This window comes from Apus apus, chromosome 1 (assembly GCF_020740795.1).
Source record: "Apus apus isolate bApuApu2 chromosome 1, bApuApu2.pri.cur, whole genome shotgun sequence".
In the NCBI taxonomy this organism is placed as follows: domain Eukaryota; kingdom Metazoa; phylum Chordata; class Aves; order Apodiformes; family Apodidae; genus Apus; species Apus apus.
The window spans coordinates 92,200,865-92,223,686 of record NC_067282.1 but is presented as its reverse complement, the minus strand read 5'-3'; the positions used below and the strand labels follow the sequence as shown (position 1 = coordinate 92,223,686).

General features: G+C 43.5%; 1 protein-coding gene across 2 annotated transcripts in view; it reads left to right on the top strand.

Moving 5' to 3' along the window:
* The first annotated feature begins 485 nt into the window (after positions 1–485).
* APP (amyloid beta precursor protein) overlaps positions 486–22,822 on the top strand; it is a 211,738-nt gene continuing 189,401 nt past the window's right edge. Inside the window, exon 1 of one of the 2 annotated variants that reach the window (XM_051625412.1) lies at positions 486–695. In XM_051625412.1, the coding sequence (XP_051481372.1) occupies positions 639–695 (57 nt within the window). In that variant the 5' untranslated portion in view covers positions 486–638. The remainder of the gene's footprint in view (positions 696–22,822) is intronic. The other variant, XM_051625418.1, reaches the window with a different exon arrangement.

Genomic DNA, 22,822 nt, shown 5'->3' with positions numbered 1-22,822 from the left:
TTTTTTTTAACACCCGGACAGGATGCCGGCAAGCCTGCACACCACAGTTCTGAGGAGCGACGGTGCACCCCGCCCGCGGGGCTGCCGCGGGGCCCTCCTCCGGCGGCGGGCAGGGCGCTGCGGCCGCCTTGGAGCTCACCGGCCACGGATGATGGTGCCCGAGCGGCCGAGGAGGCAGGTGCTGCAGCGCCAAACAGCCGTACGAGGACAAGGCCGGCCGGTGAGGCCGCGCCCAGCCCGGACCTGAGCAGCCTCTTCGCGGCCCGGGCCTAACCCCGCAGTGGCGGGGCCCGGCGGGCCCCAGGAGAAGGGCCGGGCCGCCCCCCCCCACACCCCCGCAGGCTGCCGCCCGCACCCGGCTGCCCCGCTCGGGCCGCTCCACCGGCGCTGCACCGCCGGGGCGCCGCCGGCAGGGGGCCCCGCGGGGCGGGGCGGGGCGGCGGGCACCGCCCGCTCGGGGGCGGGCCGGGCCATCAGCTGACCGGCCCCGCCGCGGCGCTCGCTGGTGCCGCCGCAGCTCGGTCGCTCTTTCCCCGGCAGCGGCTCCACGGATTTGCGGCCGGACCCTGCCGCGTCTCTTCGGTCTCCCTCCTTCCCTTCCTCCTTTCCCCCCCCCCACCCCTCTCCCGGCCGCCGCGATGCTGCCCCACTTAGCCTTCTTGCTGCTGGCCTCCGGCGCGGCTCGGGCTCTCGAGGTAAGCGGGGCAGGGGGCGGCCCAGGCAGGGGCTTCCTTGCCGTCCTCCTCCGCTTCCCCGACGCTTTGTCTGCCCCGGCGGCGCGGGCTTGGCCGCGGCGCGGCGGGCGGGGGTCTCCGGTGCCCGTCAGGCAGCCCGGGGGGGCTCGTTCCTCCCCTGCCGCCGCCCTCCCGCTGCCGAACAATGGGGCCGCTCCTGCTGCGCGGGGCGGCGAGCCGCGGGGTGGCGGGGGCGGCGAGGGGTGAGCGGGCTTGGGAGCCCCCGGGGCTGGCCGCCGCCGCCGCCACCCCCGCCAGGCATGTCCGCAGCGAGCGGCGGGCGGCTGGGGCCGTCCCTGCGGCTGGGGCCGGCTCCCCTCACCGATTCCAGCCCCGTCGCCGGGGCGCTCCCCCGTTAACTTCGTCCGCCGCCCGTCTGGCGCGGCGGGCGGGGGTCGGCGGGCGGGGCGGGGCAGGGCAGGGCCGAGCGCCGCCTGCGGGGGCTGCTGCGCCGCGGCTGGGGAGGGGGAGCTTCCCTGCCTGCTGGAGGAGCGCTGCGGGCGGGGGGCCCAGCGGCGTTTCCCCGCCGGGCGGGCGTCGGGGACGCGGAGCCGGGCTGCGGGCACCTCCGCCCCCGGCGGGGGGTGCTATCGGGGGAGGGCAGGGCAGGGCAGGGCTGGGCTGGGCAGCCCCTCCCGCGTCGCGCAGGCAGACGCAGGTGCATGGGGCTGCGGCGGGGAGCTGCCCGTGGGCTGGCGCAGCAGCCCTGCGGGGGCGGGCAGGTCGCGCCTCCAGGGGTGCGTGGGGAGGGGGCGGGCCGGTGCCGAGCGGCGCGGGTGCGGGCGAAGATGGCGCCTCTGCAGTGCAGCAGCGGCGCCGCCGCGCGCGCTGCGGGCCCCGCCAGCCCCTGCCCTCCCCGAGGGCGGATCCGCGTGTCCCCGGCCTGGGGGCACCCTCCGCCGGCCCCTTGTGGGTGGGGCAGGGGGTGGGAGGGGTCCCCCTTGCCCACCCCCCAGCCCCCCACCCCCTTTCCCGTTTCGGCCGGGGGCAGTGAGCGCGCCGCGGCTGCTTGCTGGGGTCTGGGGGAGCCGGGAGGGCTCCGGCGGGGCTGCGCAAGCCCGGACCTCGAAAGAGAAGCCGGTATGGCTGGATGTCGATCCTCCCCCTCCCCCCAAAAAAACCCCCAAATACATGGGAGGGAGGGTTACCTCCCGGTCTCCTGTGGTCCCTGGTTGCTAGTCCTCGTCCTCGAGACCGCAGCATCTGTTCTTCTCTAGTGTTAACCTTCCCTTCTCACCAGGAGGGCTCAGGGGATGGGTGGGGTGAGGTGAATGCCCAGCATGTAGCCTGGAAGCTGAGCGTGGAGCTTGCGCTCCCCTTTGGGCAGGGGGATTCAGGCCTGGGGCTCAGGTGCCCTTCCCAGGAGGAGGGGCTCTGGTACCTGGTGGCTGTGAGGAGACAGCTCTTCATCCCGGCTCTCTCTCCCCACAGCCACAGCTGCCAGCCACAGGCTATCGCTTTGAGACGTGATCTTGCCGGCATTAAGCAGTGTATATCAAGCCAAGCAGTTGTAAAGATACTCAGAGGTTTAAAGCGTCCAGTTACAAAACTCGTTTGTTTGTTACCAGCTTCATTCATTTATTTGTTGTCTGAATGCAAGAGAAGTAAATCTCTGCCTTGGCTGCACAGTTGAAGTAAAAAATGAGGTTTTATGATGGAGACCATGGTTCAGGATAGACCACAGAGGGATGGGCATTTCTGTTGGGTCCCTGTAGCTCTGCCCTTATGTGTAAGTATGTAGGTATTGCCACTGTAAAGGTGCTTTTGAGAAAGTGGGCTTGGATCTTGCACCAAAACCATTCAGGGAGAGTCTGTATTCAGAGACCTCTGCAATGGTATCTGCCTTAGTGATATCCAGAATTTTCAGAGGCATCCTTTTCCTTGAAATATTTGCTTGAATGGGCGCTGCAAAAGCTTTTGATCTTATTCTACCATTGCATATGAACATTTGAGGTTTTTCATTTATCCTTTTTTTCTAAAAACGTTTGATAGTGGGGTAGGTTTTAACATCTGTATGCCTTGTCATTAGGCATTTGTCAGTCTTGATACTCTAAGGTTGATTATTTGAGCAAGTGACTGTTCTTATAATACTAAAATATTTCATAATAAGAATTGCATATGTTCATTTACTGCACTTGAACTCTCTTCACATGCTAAAGTGTGAAATGTTGATGTTTGAATTAGGTTGTCTTTACATCTCTCCTGAAATGAAACATTTCTCCTGTAATTTTAACAAATGCTTTCTGGAAAACAGCAAAGAATGGCATAAGGAAGAAGGAAAGCGGGAACAAAACAAATACTTTCTATATTACACATGAAGAATTCCTTTCTAAATTTGCAGGTAGATTAGTGTTTATTTATGCAGCTTTAAAGGAAATACTCCTCAGTGATGCTTCGGTGATGTCGTGGTTGCTTAGCATGTTGTTTCTGCCACTCATGTGAATCATCCTGGGGTTAGGAAATCCATATGCCAAGAGCTCTCATATTTTTCAAAACTGCCATATTCTTCTGCAGCTATTTTTGCATTTAGTCTCTTTCCGTTGTCTGATTTCAGTAGCTAAATACAAGAGGCAGAACTCCCAGTTTATAAATCAAAATTTCTTCTAATTATCAGAGTGAGGGGATCAGGATTTCTGCTGCACTGTTCTGCTTGCTGCTCTAGCTCTGCGTTTGAGACACTCTTCTAACCAGCTGACTAAAATAAAGTTGCTAAGACATTGTTATCATATAAGCTGGCCCTCAGAAGGTTAGTTGGCAAAAAGAATGCTTTCCGACAGCTCTTTATTTAAACTGGGTAATGTAGTGCTTTACAGGGTTTTTTTTTGTTTTGTTTGTTTTGGTTTGGTTTTTTAATTTATGTAGTGGAAGATTCCAAATATTTGTTTCTTCATGGTTTAGTTTTCAAGCAGACCTTTAGAAATGACTTGGCAACCTTTGAAGGGGAATGCTTCCATTACAGACTTCCATTTCCGCTTCCTGTGGGTTCTGTTCCTGAGTCCCCCTGGCAAAGGCTTGGCATGTTTCAAGTTTTCTTGCACTTCCTATTTGCTAGGCAGCTAATGCTGCCGTATTGGGGTGGGCAGCCACATGGGTGAGTGGCATGGGGCATGTGCTCTGAGGTGCCATCTGGGTCCTTGGCAGTCAGCTGAACAAATTAGAAGAGTGAAAAAGGAGCTTTTCTCTTGCTCCATCATTTGTCTTTGTTTCATTAATGAGGCAGGCAATTTTGAGACTCACATTCTCTTCAAATGCCTTTTCTGGAGGAAAATAAGTGTTCAGCTGCTGTTCTTCTCAAAACATGTATGAAATCATGAGGGAGCTGGTATGATTTTGATATTTTTAAGATTTTTTTTTCCATGAACTGTTTGTGTGACAGGTGCAAGTAGTCTTTCTTAATTGGTTTTTAATTGATCACCGTTGAATTGTATGGCAAACCTACAATAAGTTTAGATTGTCTTTGATGGCTTTTCATGACTTTCTGTTTACATGTGTTTAAAAAAACTGTAAAGGATAATAACCAGTTTGGTTTGTAAGTTGTATGAAGAAGAGGTATGACAATTTCTTGGCAGTCCTTTTCCAATACAAAGCTTAACAAAATAGCTTAAGAGCATAGTAACTTAATTTAACTGCTTGATGAATTAGCAGCTGTTTTTTTAAGCAGAATTTTTAATTTAATAACTCAGGAAAATAATGTACACGAGATGTTGGGTGTGGAGCCTGGGTCAAGAAATTAATAGATAGAATCACAGAATCCCACAGAAAATATATGGCCCAACCCCCTGACCAAAGCAGGGCCATCTCTGCTATCAGACCAGGCGGCTTTGTGCTTTCTGCATTTTGGACTTGAAAATGGAGCTCCAAGGGCGTAGCCTGTGCGACCTTGCTAGGTAATCTGCCCCATCCATGGTTTGGTTGGTTCACCTCTGTGTTGAAACGTGTCTCCAAGCTGTTACTTGTTTATTTTTCAAGCAGTGTGTCTCGGCTTAATTTACATCCTTAATCCTCAATGCTCTGAATGAGTGTTGTGTTGACATGTATCGCCTTTAAAAAAAAAAAAAAAAAAGTAAAAAAAAAGTAATAAGAGTAATAAGTAGGAGTTGAAAAAAATTGTGATTTGGTTTAATAAAAAATATTAATATCTGTCAAATATCCATGTGTTTGTGTACACATAATGAATTAAAATAATATAATTTGTCAATAAGGTATGTAGATAGATTGAAATTTCCAGTATATATGCGTATTTAATGTATGGCATTAAAATCATGCTATACATACAGCTGTGTATATGCGTTATTAGTGTATAGGCTTTATTAAACTAATAGTCAGTTACATACATGCTTAAATCCAGGCAATGAATGTATCATAGAATCATAAACTCGTAGGGGTTGGAGGTGACCTCTGAAGATTGAGTCCAATCCCCCTGCTGCAGCAGGAACACCTGGGGCAGATCACACAGGAACATGTCCAGATGAGTCTTGAAAGTCTCCAGAGAAGGAGACTCCACAACCTCCCTGGGCAGGCTGTTCTGGTGCTCTGTCACCCTCACAGTAAAGAAGTTTTTTCATCATGTTGAGGTGGAACTTCCTGTATCATAGCTTGGTGCTGTTTCCCGTCGTCCTGTCACAGGGCACCACTGAGAAGATTCTGACCCATTCTTGACACCCACCCTTCAGATATTTATAGACATTAAGAAGGTCCCCTCTCAGTCTTCTTCTCTGAAGACTAAAGAGCCCCAGGTCTCTTTGTCTTTCCTTGTATGACAGATGTTCCAGTCCCTTAATCATCCTTGTAGCCCTCTGTTGGACTCTTCCCAGCATATCCCTGTCCCTCTTGAACTGGGAAAATGGAGTTCTAGACTGCTACTGATACAGGTATAATGGGGTTAATATACAATAATAGGTTCATTGAAGTTGTTAGGTGAGCTGTCTGCTGTGGTTTTAACACGTAAGTCTAGAGCTATGCGTTACTGGATTTAAATTCTGGGGATTTTGAAAAAAATCCCATGGTGTAAGAAGATTAAATTAAAGCAAATTGAAAAAATACTGAATGACTTTCTGGAAGCTTGGTTAACTGTTAGAGCATGCTCTTGCAATGAGAGTTTACAACAGTTGCTGCCAGACTGAGGATTTTCAAGAGCAGTGTTGATAAAGAGATTGAACCTGGAATAATTTGGAGACAAAGGATTCCTGTTAAGAGAAGTTAAACCTTTGTTCTGACCTGTTTGTTTGGGTTTGTTTTTTTTTTTTGGTTCAAAACTGAATGCAGTCTGATGGCCCCTCCTTCTCACTACTTGATCTGGAATCTGCCTTTCTTCCCTGACTCTCCTTCAGAAATACCTGCAGTTGAAGTTTTGAAAACATGTTTTCCATCCCTTTTGGTGAAGCCAGACCTGCTGAGGATATCAGCCAGTAAATGGCTGCTGTCTGATTTTGAGTTTTCAGCTCCAAATAAGTCACTTTTCTGTCACTTGATTGTAACATAACATTGATTCTAAAACCTGGGTATTTGTCTTCTTTTTGTATTAATTTTGATAAAAAAACTTTTTGAGAACTACCTGATTATTAAACCATGCTGCAAATTATTAAATCTCCTGTAGTTTCTAAAAGCTGTGGAGATGCCCCCAGTTACCAAAAATATCTGTCTTTCCTTGTGAGAATTTAGTCATAGAACAAAGTAGAAGCAAAATACATGGGTATAATGGCCTCTGTTCAAGGTGGTCAGGTCGAATGACAGCCAGTTAGTATATATGTGAGTGTTCATGAAAAAGAACACCACACTTCAAGTTTCTTGCTCTGTGTAGGGTATAGGATTGTTTTGTTACTTCACTTTGTAGTAGAGCAAGTACTTGACAACAACTCATGTAATGACAAAATAAAATTTCACGTGATGGAAAATACAGGTAAGTAACAATACACTTCACAGTGTGTAATTAATGCCAGTATCTTGCAGTGGCTCACAAAGCATGCTTTCCAGATGACAATCACATACATCTTGGTGTATGAAGGTAAAGTTATTAAAATAAGTGATACTTTTCAGAAGGGTGGAAACCCTTGAATCAGCTACTGGTGGTAAGGACACAGCTATGCCACAGTTGTGTGTTGCAGATTTCCTGCCCATTGATTAATAGAAATGGGAGAGCACAATATTTATGGGTATTGCTTGTTTCTTTACTGTAGCTCTCAGTGTAACTATTTTGTAATTTTGCTGTGACTTCTTCAGTTGAGAAGCAGGACTTCTAGCTTGCTGTGTTTTGATGGTCTTCCCAGCAAGTTCAGGAGAACTTTATCTTCTCTTGAGGACTTAATATTAGAGGGTAGGCATAGACTGGAGTTATTTACCACGCTTTCCAGAAGACGCAAACCATCTGGTCAAGTGATGGTATTTCGTGGACTGTGGGACAGCCAAGCTCTAAACAGGGAAGTGTGTGATCCAGTGTGCTTTGTGGTTTTGTAATGCCACTGCTGTTTTCGGGAGGTAGTTAAACACTTCTGTTTGGCTGGCAACCAGCCTACCTCAGGAGCTTAGTTGCTGAGAGCTGCTCTTCCTCCTTCCACCTGTGGCCACTGCTCTATAAGCTCAGCCTTTTCAGTGCTCTTTCATCCCTCTCTAGACTGGTTTTATGGTCCTGTGCTATGTTGAAAGAAGTGAGCTGTGCCTTTTTTGGTGTCATCTTCTGGCAGATGCTTCAGAAACCTGAGTCAGAAACGGCCGACAAGCAGCTAAACTGCCCCAGCTAAAAGAGCAGGCAGCTTCTTTGGGCAAAAGTGCCAGCTTCTGAAACCACATTTGCTGAAGTTTGTGTAATAGCATTTAATTAAGGTGTTAGTCCCTTTGCCTCCCTCTGGTGATCTGCAGCAGGGCATGAACAGTTTTTCCACACCTGATCCCTCTGTGGTTTCCGATTGTTAAAAGTTAGTGTTAGGTCACTGCAAAAGGCAAAAATCCCCAGGGAGCTGTGTTCAGGGATGGATAACTCCATTCACTTCCCACTGACCCATTTTGAGCTAATCCAGACAGGAGGAATTCCTTGTTCATCCTTTCATGGTCTGTCTTCCCCTAGAGCAAAGCTTATCTGTTCAACCAGGGCAGATAACATGTGACAGGAATGGGGCAAAACTGGTTGTACCTGTTAGTAAAAGCATTTAAAAATTGCTCTTTTTCACAGTCAGCTACCAGTGTGATCCAGTATGGCAAGTTGTATGGTTTATGTAATTTCTGTTTGGAATTGCAATTAGTAAAACAAAGTGTATGTCTAATAGGAGTTCAAGATGAGGGCACTGGAGAGGGTGAGCAAAAGCCTGTATTTTTTGGAAACTGTATTAATATTGGACTTTGAGGGTTTTGAAACTGTGTAACAGGAGTTGACATACATAGCTCAAATTTAGGTAATAGTTATTTAGTACTAAAAGATTTGAAATACGCCATTAATTTTTTTTATGTGGTGAGGGTGAGAATTCCCTCCTCATCGATCTCCATAATTTAGAAGGAGTGTTCAATGGATACACATAAAAAAAGGAGTTGGAGCAGGATTTTGGAGTTATTTCCAGTCTCCTTGTCGTGCTGTTGCACTGTCTCTGTGCCGGCAGCAAGCCTTCTCTTACCTTATCAGCACATTTTAAAATTAGAGATTGTTCATTCTGAAGTTCTGACCCTGTAAAATTGATTTTTCTCTAAATTATGGTCTCTGCAAAGCACTGATTTCTTCCCCCCCACATACCCTCCATTGTCAGATATCATGATACAGTTTTCAGACAAACAGCTAACTTGTTCTTTCTGTGTTTAGTTATGCAGGTCTATTTGTAGCTGGAGTTTAGGATCTGGAATATGGAGTATTGAGCTGATACAGTAGTTGTACTACATTTTGCTTTCTCATCACTTGAAAGGTAACTTGAAAAACTGCAGTTGTTCCCTATATCTGACCTGAAAACATGGGGAAATAGTTTTTTTTAATGTGTTATTGTTAAAGGTTTCATTCTGTTGTAGTTACTTTTCAAAACTCCTAATAAGTCATGACTTCTAGGGTTGGTTTTTTTCTGTGTTTTTTTTTTCTTTTTTTAAAAAAACAAAACACAAACCTTTTTAATACACATCCCATATAATGCCTCTGTATTTATGCAAACAGTAAAAAATATACAGTATTATCTAGAGGAAGGTAAACTGAGCAAGAGAAGAAAACTATTAATGCAAGAAAATGACAGTGGCTTTAAAATGGAATTAATTATTGGGTATTTTTTTTCTTTATAGGTGTTGTATACTGAAATATACTAAATTGCTATATACTTAAATCACTAAGTTGCCTGGTTATTTGTTGAGTACCTACAGTATGGAGATCAGGGGATTTCGTGCATGCATAGCATTAGTAAGCATTTAGACTTGTTACATACATTAAGCTATTGGGCTGCACTGAAGCTTGTTTAATGTTCTTCTTCAACTCTGCTATGTGTGCCTCATCTGTTTGCTGCCCAGTTCTCTAACTTACAAAGTGGAATAAAATTTCTTTTAATGACATATCTTTCAGCATCCTAATTTTGCTGCGGCTTCCTTTGGCCAGTTCTGTCTTCTCTTCCATTAAGTCTTAGAAGGATAGTATTGATCTGAATTTGATTAGCAAAAACTGTTTAAATTGAGAATTTTGGAAGTCAAACTTGTCCTCCTTTCAGTGTTTCTTAGGTGCCAGGACTTCATCACAAGCAACTTGCAGATGAGAACTTGCCTGTAGTCCCAGCATCCAGGATAATATTATGAGAATGTCAGCTTCATGTAATTAAAAAAAGGGCAAACAAAAAAAAAACCCTCCAGAATTAGAATTTATTTTTTATATTTTATGCTGGAGAGTAAGAAGGGGAATTGGAAAGCCTAAAACATCAAAGACTAAATAAGGGGCCCAGGATATATGTGAGTTTGAGGAAGTTCTGAAGACTTCTCAAGGTCCCCAGGGGGACATGGATGCTGGTAGTCTCTCACTTTGGTTTAGACTTGTTTCAACTTTGGCATTGTCTTCTTTTGTGTCTCAGAGTAGTAATAGAAATTGTGAGGATTTAAAAAGAATTTTCGTGCTATCCTTAACGTCTGAAAAGCCAGTTTCTCCTTTCCCATGTGCAGAGTGGCCTTCATGATGGTGACCACAGGAGCTGTGGTGGGAAGTGTTCCGCCTTTCACTGATAGCCTGTCTGCTAGGCTTGAATGCAGGCTGAGGTGACATCTCTGATAAAAGTCAGCACTCACTGTTGGTTGGTTCACAAACTGTTCTATTCTGGTGAATAGTTAAGATGAGTTGGGTGGGCGGGAGAAGGGTGGATGCCTGGGATGGGCAGTTTCTGGTGTGCAGTGGAGGAGGGAAGGTTATGGTACCAGTTTGTGTTGGCACCGTGTGCTGAGCTGCTGGCTGGCCAGGGCTGACAGGCTTCGTTATGTCCCTACTCGCATTATGGGGGGGCTTTCCACTGGGCAGAGGAGTTAACATCAGGAAGGCATTCAGATAGGTAACTGGGGACATATTTTTTGACAGTATGAGCTTGAGGCAAGCTGAGAAGGGAAATATGTTTCTTGCCTCCAGATGTGAAGTCTGTGGAACTACTTTTCCAAATAGGTAAGCAAAAGATGATGGGTTTTGTCATGGTAAACAGGAGAAATGCAATAGCCTGTGATGTGCAGGAGATCAGATCAGATCAGATGTTCTCTGTTCAAATCATGGGATTTAAATTCTGTACCCATGGGGAACTCCCAGTACCTTTAAACACACACCCAGAGGAGAATACCGCAGTGTCTAGTCATAAAAAGTTTTGCAGACAATAATGCAGTTTGCGAGTACAGCGTAAGTTACTTGCTTGTTGATATTAGGATACAAGTTTTAGTGTTATCAAAACATAATTAAGCCTTAAACTTTATTTATTTATTTATTAAACCTGTTGTGAGCTAGCATTTTCTGTAACAAACTGCTTAGTGTGGTTTGGGATTTCACAGATAAATAAGCATTAATATGTGCAGAACTATTGAAGGAAAGTGGCTGTTTTTAGTATGAAATTGTAATTAAAAGTGAATGATAAGTTAAATTAGCCTTTTAAAAGATTTGGGTTTTTTATCAGTCCTGCTGAAACAAAATACCCTGGGGGTGGAACTGGACACCAGCAGGCTGGACCTGTTGGGATTATTTCTGATGCTGCTTGGTATCTTCTGCAAGTTGTTTGTGCTCCATGCATTCAGCCCAGCTCTGTGGTTCTCCAAAATAGAAATTTTAAAGAAAGACAGAAACAGTTTTTAAGGAGTTGGCTTGATTTCTAAATGGCCTTTAGAGATAAGGAGTACTTATGCATTTTCAAGTGTTCTCATTTTTTAAATGTCTGAGCCTGCAAAAGAAAAGACCTTGGGAGGACGATCACTAAATAATGTATCTTAGGAGTGATCACTCCCCAGTGTTTCTGTTAAAACTGAGGCTGATGTAAAAGGCCACCTGAGCCTTTGGGGAATGCTGCATTCAAGCTGGAGTGAGGACTTTTTGTCCCTTACTGTTTTTTCATTACAGGGAAGAATTTAGGTAAGGAAAACATTTAAAATTTGAGCAACTGGGCACTTCAGAAATCTCCAAGTTAAATTTCAGCACAGTACCCTTGCCTCGGCTCCCAGCAGCTCTCCCAGGAATTAGGCTTTTGGCAGGGTTTGAGCTTGTCCAGGGAGATGAAAGAAAACTGAAGTAATTATGAGTGTCTGTTTATCTCACCACTCCAACAGAGTATTATTTGTTTAGTTTGTTGCGTGCTTGTCTGAAATCTTAGTATTTGCTCTGATTTTGTGCCTTTGCCCTTTGCAAAAACATGGGTGGGGAGACCTCCCGAGTTCTCTCTCCCCACCCTTGCAGAGCACTGCAGTTCTGGTGCTGTTCCTCTGCAGTTTTCCTGCTGGCCAGCCGATGGATGTTTTCAGGAACTGTCTCTACAGCGCTTGAGGGGCTTTTGGATGCCTTCCACACAAATGAAAATTGCTGTTCTTATTTACTGTACAGTCAATAAACTCTCTTGTAATTCTTGCTATATCTATTCTTGGGTCAGTGCTGTCTCTGTCAGGTCTTTTGTAGTATTCAGCAGCTTTTATCTTGCCCTAACAATTTCAATTCTTGTTTCATGAGAAACAATGCAATATAAGGTTAATCTAGAAAAAAAAAAAGTCAACAAAAACTGACATGAAGCACCCCAAAGAAACACCACCTCACTAGCTGTCTAATTTTGAGAAGCATACGATGCCAAGGACTTCCTAATTCAAAGATTGCTTTTTAATCATGTCAGTGGTCAAATCGATAGTTTGCCCAAAGGTGATCTTCAAGACTGTGCTGCTCTCTGGCCCATGTTGTGAAAAACAGACAATGCTTCTGTTGCTGTTGTTGTTGTTGAGTAGAAACAATAAACAACTTAAGGAGTGGAAAACTAGTGAATCTGTCGCAAGAATCAATTGGAAGAGTAGAGAGAAAGCCTTACAATTACTTATTCATCTTTAGGTGGTTTAGCACTTTCTAATTAAAATGTGTATGGATTTGAGGTAATGCATACCTTGGAGATTCAGCTTGGTAGTGGATTGTTTGAATTACCAGTATATGTTGTAGGATACTTGGTCGTCTTGCTAAACGGGGTGGTATGGGAGGAAAAATATTTAGAAAGGAAAGAAATTATTATTTTTTTTTTAAACTGTTCCCATTACTTCAATTACATGCCATAAAAAAGCACTTAAAAATTCCTTAGAGAAGTGTCTCTGCTTTTTCAGTCCTATGCAGTCAAATCACTTATGGCATCTAAATTGGTACAATGTTGAGAACATAGAAGGTTTTGAATTGTGTGTGTCATGTCCCCCTTGTCATTCTGCTTGTGCTTTGAAAGGAGAAAATGTATCTGTGGTGAGAACAGTATGGTGGCTTGCCTGCCCTGTCGAGATTATGTCTCTTAAGTCCATAAGAGATGCTTTGCTATGTATGATATTTACCTCTTCAGGAAAACAGGGAAGGCTCAGCTTTCTCAACAGCTTCCTTTAAAATAAGGTTTATTGTTTCTAGAAGTGTTACTGTGGAGACTTTGTTTAAATTGGAGGTGGGAAAAGGGTGGGTATAATTCCAAGTTTGATATTCTAGCTACACCCTTATGTTTTTCAGGGAGGGTTTATCTCTTGAGCATCAAGAACAGAAGGTATAAAGAGCATAGAAGTGGAATAGGTTGAGCACCTACAGAGTTGAACTGAAAATTCCTAAGTCATCTTAAACATATTTGTACAAATCTCTACTAGTAGTTGGTTTTAGTCTGCTTAAAACCTTTTCCATCCTTCTGTCCCTTCAGACTTGAAATTATACTTTAAAAGTGTCTTAATTAGCAAATGAACCAAACCATGAATTTTGGGTTTAGTAGTATTCTTTTTTTGGGTGGGCTTTTAAATTATTTTTTTGCTTGTTCAGTTTGTGTGGTGGTGTGGCTTTTTGTTGGTATTTCCCTTTCTGACATACTTTAAAAAGATTTTTGAGGCTTCCCAGACTGATTACCCTGTCTTTGTCAGATCATGTGTATTGTATTAAAAAGCATTTCCCATGCCCAGAATCATAAATGTTGTTGGTCTTTTTGTTTTTTTGCCTTAGCCAGCTTTATGTACAGTTCATGGTGTTAGTTATGTGCAGTGCCTAGATTTGGTTTACGCATGCAAGCCAGATTATGGTATAAGTAACAATAATGGGCAACTGGCTTGTAAACCAATAGTTAACAAATTAATTGCATGAGTTTCAATATACCTTTAAAAAAAACACAAACCAACAACAACAAAAAAAATAAAATTGGACAGGTACAATGGCTGTTTTCAAAAGCAGCACTCTGGTTATGAATTTGTGTTTGCAGAACTGGGTAAATAATGCAGTTCTACAGCTTCATTGTTTTGATTAGGTTTTCAGAAATGCTTACCATAATTGCTGGATTCCTGGTATTTGCAACAGGCAGCTGGAATTTCTGGAGAAATTGCTCACGGCATACCACTGGAGTGTTGGAGAGATGAATATTTTGTTTAGACATATGTGAAAATACAGTATTATTGAAGGAAAGCTTGTCATTTGGAGTAAAAGCGCTTCATCTCAGTGAGGCTCTATTGTCTCTTCATTCTTCAGTAAATGTTTAGTTTTGTGGTTGATTTTCATGCTAATGCAAGGGGTGTTATGGCTCATGTGAAGAAATAGGCTGATTTAATTTTGTAGACGTGGATATAGATACTGCATTTTTTTATACACGCAGGTTTATTTCTTTTTAGTAAAAATTTATGCTTTTATGTAGTGGTGCTTGTGTGGGTTGTTAGATAAAACAGTGGGGGCTGGGGTTGGTTGTACGTAAAAATCCTTAACGCCTTCCCCCCACTGCTATGTTCATTAGCTGGAGTTAACTGTAGAACTGAGAGAATGGGTTTGGTTATCTGAAACTGTCTGAAATATGTAGCCGAGATGTACTTGGTGGTGTACGCATACAACAGATACTTTGTTAATACTGGGTTAGCGGACACACCCATGTCTTAGGGTGGATTTCTTACTCTTCCCAGTTCATAATGATGGGAAGAGATGGGAAAGATGTGTTAAAATTACATGCTTTGCCTGCAGTAATTATCACTAGGAAAGGTGATACTTAGTACGTGCTTGTGTTGGCTTTTATGCTGGAAAGTCTTGCTAACTTATGTTTGGTCTGCTTGGTGTGTCTTCTGAAGTCACTGCTACCTCTGCCACCTCTGCTTCTTGGTCTTCCTCCCTTCTACAATCCTCATCCTTTAAGCTGTGGCACAAGGCACGGGTTTCTGCTGTGTTCCATGAGTGTCTTTCAGAAGCACCTCTCTTGAGCCCTCTGCAGGGATGGTGTTTCTGCTGTCCTGCTTTAATTTTTTGTTTGCAATAACGTGGGTGTAGTTGACTCAGATTGTTGTTTTCCCTTCTCTGCATGCAAGCACATACAATTCCCACACAGATAATTTTCCTGAGGTGTCAGAAGGAAAGAATTTTCTCTCAATGAAGCTTAGCTCTTCAGAATGTGTTCTTTTGAAGTGGAGGTGAGCAAGTGTCTACAGATTCCCTTCTCCCAGGAAAGTGATGGTGGACCAAAGAGTAGGCTCTGGCAAAGGGCTGCAGTTCTCCTACTAGCCACACTGTTTTGTCAGTGTTCCCTGTAACTTTAGGAAGTGAGGCACTCCTGATAGTTGTGAAAGCTTAATATGGCTTTCAGGGAGATACCTTGTTTTCCCCAACAGATACCACTTCTGAGTGGGTTTATACTACAAGGTCATCAGTGGTCATCAGTTTGCCAGCAGGTCTGATAAGTCTGTGGACTATTTCTAATAACTTTGCAAAAGTAAGCTGAGAGAAGAGAGCAGCTTCCATAAGCCTAGCTGTTTTGGACTAGGATGTGTGTTTTCTGCATCTGTTTTTAGAGCCTTCTGAAGGTGGAAGCAATCGTACTGAGCTTTGTCTGGCGATGTGGCACATGCTGCTGCCAGTTGATAAACCTCATTGAAAGATTGTTTTGTGGTGAACTATTTATATATATTTTTATTATACGTAAATATATTACCAGTGAGCATAAAGGATGTAGTAGATTTGTGTTGTGGTAGGGAGTGAGTCGGTGTAGCTCTTTGGTTTCAAGAGGCTTGGTGAATCTGATGATGTTGGTGTTCCCTTTTGGTTAAAGTTGGCCATTTTATGCTTTGCCTATATTAGCCTTAATGTTCCAATCAAAAGCATGTATGAGGAGAAGGTGCTGATGGGATGACTTGCTGGATTGGCCTGAAGGGTGGCCCTGGGATGCATGGACTGGCTTCTTCCACGGTGGAACCCAGCCAGAAGACGTTTTCCAGGAACATGCTGAAATGTGCTGGTCTGTCACAGATACCCAGGCCACATAACTGGGCTAGATGCGATTGGAAGTGAAACACACTGAAGACTGGTAGAAAAACAGCTGCTTTGCTCTGAAGGTCCTCTCCATACCTGATGTAATCATAGGCACAAGGATGGTGGGAGGGGCAATGTCTTCCAGCCATGACAGCTTGCAGGGGACGCTCAGTTTGTCTATGGTAACATAATCACTGAACCATAGTTAGAATTTTAACAGTGTACACTACAAAGAAAAATCTGAGTATCAAAATACTTTGGAACTTACCTTGTGGGTGGTTGATGTAATGCAAGGAATTGCTACCTCTCCTGTCTCTTGGTGTCACCTGCCTAGTAAAGGCACAGGGGCTGCTGTGTCTGGGGCAGAAGCTGCAGTTTAAGACCACTGTCCTTTTACTAAGGCTCCAAATGAAGGGGATGGAGGATATGGTCTTAAATGGTGTTTGCAAAGAGAAAAGTTTAGCTTGAAGATAATGGTTTTCTGCACCTCTCTTCATAGGGGCAAAAAATGGTATGTGGACATTTGGGAAAGACTGATTAAAGCAATTTGTGTCTGTTACAAAGCATTTAGGGACTCGACTGCGTAATCTACTTGCAGATTACTCCGAGGGCACAGTCACATCCGATGTTGCAAATGGATTGACACTGAGGAAATGTGCTTGAGCAGGCATGTGGTGGGACCCAGGCTTCCCAAGCATCCCTTCCTAAACCCCAAAGGGTTTGTTGTTTTGTTTGTCATTTAAAGGAGCAGTGCAAGATCAGGAAACACATTCCTGCCTCTTTTGGGGTAGCTGCTTGTTTCTCTTTTGTCTGCAAAGTGGATGTTTTAAGAATATTTTTGTGGTTTGTATGTTACATTTGGTTGTAGGCTAAAGCTGGCAAAGCTGGATGTCTCACCTGTAGATATGCATGTGTGTTCGGTTGGTTGTTTTGGTTTTTTTTTCTAAGTGCTGATTATTTTGAATCTCTAATGAGATTCAGATAAATACTCAAAATGCAGAGGGGAGCCCAAGTTTTCTTGGTGTGGGGTTTTATTTTGCTTTAGGTTGTACCTTAGGTTTTATTTTATTTAAGATTTTTTATTATTATTTTATTTGTTATTTTTTATTTATTATTATTTTTTTTTAAATCACTTGCCAAGTCATCTCCTGTGTTATTGCCTGTTTGGTGAAGATATTAACAGCTTCATAGGTGTGAAAATAAGAAGACCCTTGCCAAAGAGGGTAATGACTGTAGGGTGGAAATATAAAGCCTATTGTAGGGGAAACCCAGTCTGAAATGGCACTGCAGGCTGTTGGGTTTACAGTGTTTGTGCTTGTGTGTTGACGTGTGTGCATACTAAAGATAACTAGTGCTAATTATGGCTAGCTGTAGACTGCCTATCTGAAGAGAGAGTCACATGAACAGGGCTCATTATTATGTCTGAATTTGTACATGCTTGCTTCAGTGAAAAATGTAATCTTGGGGTTATCATCCCTCCCCCTCCACCCTTTAATAAATAGTACCATGAAATTCAACATGCTACTATTATCCTAAAGTTTACTTCTGGCATAATAAAATCAAAGGTGAAGTGTAGCAGCTCAGATAATGCTGAAATTGGACTTTTTTTTGCTCTGATAGTTTGTGTCTGCACAAGCAAATATGGTGTCAACTCCATGGCCATAACACAAAATTGTAAGAGTGACTGCACATGTGTAGGGTTGAACACTCCAGCTCTCAGTGGGAAACCCAGCAAATAAAAGCATCTCTAGAAAATAATGTTACCAAGTTGGCAAAATAAATAAAACTCACCCTGCCTTTTTTAATAGGTCTGTAAAGGGTTGGTTTTTTTTTCCTGTGTTTTCATGCTCTTTTGCAGAAAGCTGTGATGCTATAAATTATTTAACTATCCAACACTATGCTTTTATGTCTTCTTCGCTGAGCACCTGAAGTATTTTTCAGCTTTAATTTTTTACTTCTTCCTAAGAAGGAACTGGTTAGGTTTAGCAGCACAACTCAGATGTAATGTTTGAGTTGAGAGTAGTTCTTAATTGTCTTTTATTAAAATCAGCCCTTTATAATTAATGTATGGTCAGGTATTCAGCTGGCTTGCTGACAAGTTGATGATAATCCTCTATCATAATGTTTTTTCAGAATTTTTAGCAAACTAATTAAAATGCTACTTATTTATTTTTTAAGTTTTCCTTAAGGTTTCTAGCTGTCATTTAATTTTTTTTTTAGATTTGCTTAATACATAAAATTAAGAAGGAAGGTAGCTGTCATAGTTTCTGTATTTTCAAAAAATTATAATGAATACCTTGCTCATGCCATATGGAAGTGATTGTAGTGCTGCATAAAAAATAATTTGCAATCAAAGGTCTTGAAAGAAGAGGTCTGGATGGAACTGCAATGTCTTCCTTCAGCAACTGCTATGGGTATTTCCCAACATGATGCTCAAAAGTGCAAGTATGATCAAAATAGGCAATACAAGAAGATTAAACCAGTTATCGTCATTGAGGTGATAGTACCAGTTGATGTTTCGCTGGTAAATAAGCTAATCTTTTCTTAGTCACCTTGAGAGCTTCCCTTTTTAGTCTACTGGGAATTAGGCGCAGATGTGTGTTATGTGGGATCTGTTCTCTTTATGCACAGTATTTCTCTGCTAATTATGTATTAGGTGTACCAATGGTAAATAATTTAAACAGTGAAGTTAAATGAGTGCTAGTTGCAAATCTGGTCTTTCCAGATGGAGTAAATGACCAAATATAATCGAAGAATATACTGTTTTGGCTATGCATTTTGCGTATCTTTTAGCTGAATATACTTAAAGAAACTGAGTGTGTGGAGCATATACATGTAGCCACTGTAGCACTGGTTTCCAGTGTGTCTTCTTCAGTTGTTGTTATTGCTGGAAGACATGTTCTGTCTTACCTGTAATTGCGTATTAATCGGGCTGACAGAGATGCTGCTAGGCTGGACTGCTGCATGTCTGTACCCTAGAAACAAGAAAAGATTGAAGCTGTAAGATTATGAAGAGGAACAGCTGGATATGGCAGCTCATATCTGAGTGACAGGCTTCTCTTTTGCAGAAAGGAAACAATGTGTTCAGAAGTAAAATAAACCTTAATGGACAAGGTAATATTCTCACCAAAGCATTACTTTTACTCATGGTTTTCAGATGTTTGCTTGCAACTTGCTGTTCCAGTATGTTAGATTGGCAGCAGAGGGGAAATGCATGGAGGTGGCTAACAAAAAGCAAATATGTTGACATTCTTGAATGAGAACGAGATGAAAATTGAATATTCTATCTGCCTTGGAGGAATATGTTTTAACACTGAAAGCTAGACTACTGGCTTTGGTCTGAAGTTGGTTCCCTAGAGGGTGATCTTTGGTCTCTGAAAATTTATGGGAGCAGAAATTTTGCAAATGCAAGTTCATGTAGTTGCTGTTGCATGAATAGTGTGAAGTTTTTAAAGTTCAGGTTTGGTAGGCACTGAGGCATTTTTGCATGGGTGAAGAGACTGAGGCAGGGACTTCATGCAGTAGTCAGGATTGGTTTTATATGTAAGTTTGTACCACTGTCCGTCTTCTCCAATTGAATGTGAATAGCCTAACGAAACCTAGACTGAGGTTGTTTGTGATTCAAGACACGGAAAAGCCAGATCTGGAATTTGTTGACAGACAAGGAATGTTTGACTTGATAGCTGGACTCCTAAATCTAAATACACTGAAATCTCAGCATTCTGTCTGACATAAAAATACTTCCTATTTATATTTCATTTTAGGCTTTCATGTGTCGTTTGAGACTATGTGCTTGCAACTTCAGCACTTGTGATTAAAGAGGATATTGCTTCGTATTCTATGATGATGTTAGTCGAGCCAAATAACATAGGTGACGTGCTCTGATGGGTACAGGCATGGTGGCAGAGCAGGGGGCATAGGTATAAGGTGGTTCCAGCCTGTCTGGTATGTGTGTGCTGCTTCCGAGCTCTCTGCTGTTGAAGGACCAAAGGACATCATGAGCAAACCCTCCAGCACAGTAGAGACCATAGGTGGCTAGTCTTGGGGGTGTCAAATAAACAAGCATGTCAGCCTTGAAGGCAAAGGAGGGTCTGCCAGCCTGGGATTTCTTTTCTGCACTTCTAATGTGCCAAGTTCATCCTGAAGTACGAGGAAACTGCCCTGATAATGAACATAACATAATTGCATGTAAGGTTGTATGTTGTACTTAAGCTTGAGAGTTTTGAGATCCTATGGGATGCTGTAATTGTGCAAGAGACAGTTTAAGTCTGGCAGTTTAAACAAGTCAACACTTGTAGACTAGGCATTACTAGTGGTTTTACTCCTCTGCCATAGCTGAAGATAAAATGAGTGTAAATAAGAAGTACTAGGAGCCATTTGTAGTATTATGTCTACCAGATGCTCAAATCTACTCCATTTCTAGAGGTAGGTGTTTTTTTATACAGCTGCCTGGTGTTTATGGGTCATCCTTTTTAGAACATCCATTATTGCTGCTGTATCCTTATGATTTCTGTTGAGTTGGGGTAAAAATAAAATAGTGGAATCGTTATTATAATTAGGAGTAGTAGTAAAAAGAGCAGCCAAAATCAGGCTTTTGTCTTTCACTTGTCTTTGCTTCTGATTTGGTAGTTACAGAAAAACCCAAAGTAGTTGTTTCTAGTTACCATTTTTAGGGCAGTAGTCAGTGTTGCATTTTGACAAGAGGGCAAAGAGGCTTCATTTTTGTCCCCGTACTGTGTATTTCCATGTGTGCCTGCTAATGGTTTCCCCAGAAGTGCCAGATTATGTTTCCATGACATGTTTCCCCCCCTATACTTGGGAAGAAAGACTGGGAAAGTGTTCAGGTGAGAAGTGAGCCGTAAGTAAATGTGAGGGACTGGGTGACTTTACTCTGTTTGCTTGCTGTATTAGGATAATTTTTTATAGATGAACACCTCAGTCCCCAAGGCAGGCAGCTCCAGGGCAATGGTGGCAATTTCTTGCCAGGCGCAGCAGACAGGGAGGAGCCATCAGATCAATACCTGGCTCTGTGCCTGGTGTTGCCAGCAGGATTTTGTTTTTTTTGATCATAGGCCAGTTTATGTGATAACAGGCCTGCTGACAACAGACAAGGTACACCAGTCTTGAAGGGGGGAAAAGGATCCTGGTGCAAGAGCCATCAGGGCTTATTGAAAGGGCTTTAATCTAGATTTGAGGGGGGAAGGGATAAAACCAGGCTTGCTAGAGATAAGCCAGGGGATGGCACACCAATGTTTGAGGGGTGGTGTGCTAGCATCGTCCTTTGGTCTACAGTCTCCCTAGAGGTGTGGGATGGAGAGTCATGTGGCAGCAAAGATACAGGGGTTATTGATGGGTTCTGAACCATGGAAACTCCTGACAGTGATCAGGTAGGAAGTTGGAACTCCTCTCAGATAGGTGGCAGAATCAATAGCCCAACTGAAGTGCATCTACACCAATGCATGCAACATGGGCGACAAACAGGAGGAGCTGGAAGCCATTGTGCAGCAGGAAAGCTGTGATATAGTTGTCATCACTGAAATGTGGTGGGATGACTCACACAAATGGAGTACTGCAATCAGTGGCTGTAAACTCTTTAGAAGGGGTAGGCAACGAGGGAGAGGTGGTGGGGTTGCATGGGGAAGCATGGCTGTGAAGCTGCCCAAAATAAAAGGACTTAGGGGTGCTGGTGTACAGCTGGCTGAATGTGAATCAGCAGTGTGTCCAGGTGGTCAAGCAGGCTGACAGCATCCTGGCTTGTATCAGAAACGGTATGATCAACAGGACTAGGGAAGTGATTGTCCCCCTGTACTTGGCACTTTTGAGGCTGTACCTGGAATACTGTGTTTAGTTTTGGTCCCAGAGGAGGTTGTAGCAAGATGAGGGTTGCTCTCTTCCCTCAAGTAATAAAGACAAAAAGAAATGGCCTTAAGTTGCATCAGGGGAGGTTTGCATTGCATATTAGGAAAAATTAATCAATAAAAAGGTGGTTAAACATTGAAACAGGATGCCTAGGGAATGAGTGGAGTCGGCATCCCTGGAGGTATATAAAAGACATTTAGGTTTGGCACTTAGGGACGTGGTTTAGTGGTGGACTTGGCAGGGCTAGGTTAGCAGTTGGACTTGATGGTATTAAAGGTCTTTTCTAACCTAAATCATTTTGTGATTTTATGATTCTGTAAGCACTTAGAATTTGTACCAATGTGTTGAGATGATGCCACAGCCAGTTGCTTTTATTACTATCCAGAAGCCTGTCTTTTGATTAATTTGGTGGATTTAATTATTTCCCACACATTCCATCTTCCAGAACAGTATAAACCTAGAGTCTGTATCAATGCTGTGTAAAGCATTCCAGTTTTATGAACACCTTCTGTGTTTTCTGAAACACATTGAAACCTCAGGTGGTGATACACAGGATTAGTGCCAAAAAAAATGCTGGTGCAAATGGAAATTTCCAGACAGGAAACTTCATTACAATGGCTGCTGGGAGACAGACCCAGGCTCCTTTTGATTTGGGTGCAGGGTGGCCAGGTAAGCCCAAGTTTGATGCTGGATTGCCACCTGTGCCACTGCAGCTGATGCCACCTGCAGCTTGCACAGCACCATGCTTGTATTGTGGCAGCCCTGGGGGTAGTAGCTCCTGGCTAGATCCTGGGGGAGGACAGGCAGGGTGGTATGGTGCTATAAAGGGACATGGGGGTTTGCTTTCTTTGTTGCCTCAGGTTTGGCTTCGGTTTTTGTATTCCTCGGTTGTGTTTTTTCTTCTGTGTAGATTCCTTGCTGCAAGTTGGTGTTAATTAGGCCACCACTGTATGTCGTTTTTGCTGACAGATGGGTTTTGCACAGACTCTTGCAGTGTCTTGTTGTGCTGTGGCTGCTCTGTCTCATGTACTGCCAGCTCAGGGGCTTGTGGATGCCTCTTAATCGATTTGGCCTCAGTGCCACCAGATCAAATGTTGCTCTGTGTGATCTGGTTATGTTTGCATCCTGTAGCTTACACGGAGTGTTCTGATGCCTGCCTGACCGCAGACAAGTTTATTTTCTGCTTTTTGTAATTTGATTGTGATAAACTGAATGGAGAATTAAAAAATGGGATAACATTTCTGTAAAAACAATATACATAAGAAATGCATGTGACCCTTATGTTCATGTACTTTGGTTAGGTTTGTGTGGTAGCTCAAAGTGGATTCTCTCAGCCCTTCACCCTCCTGAT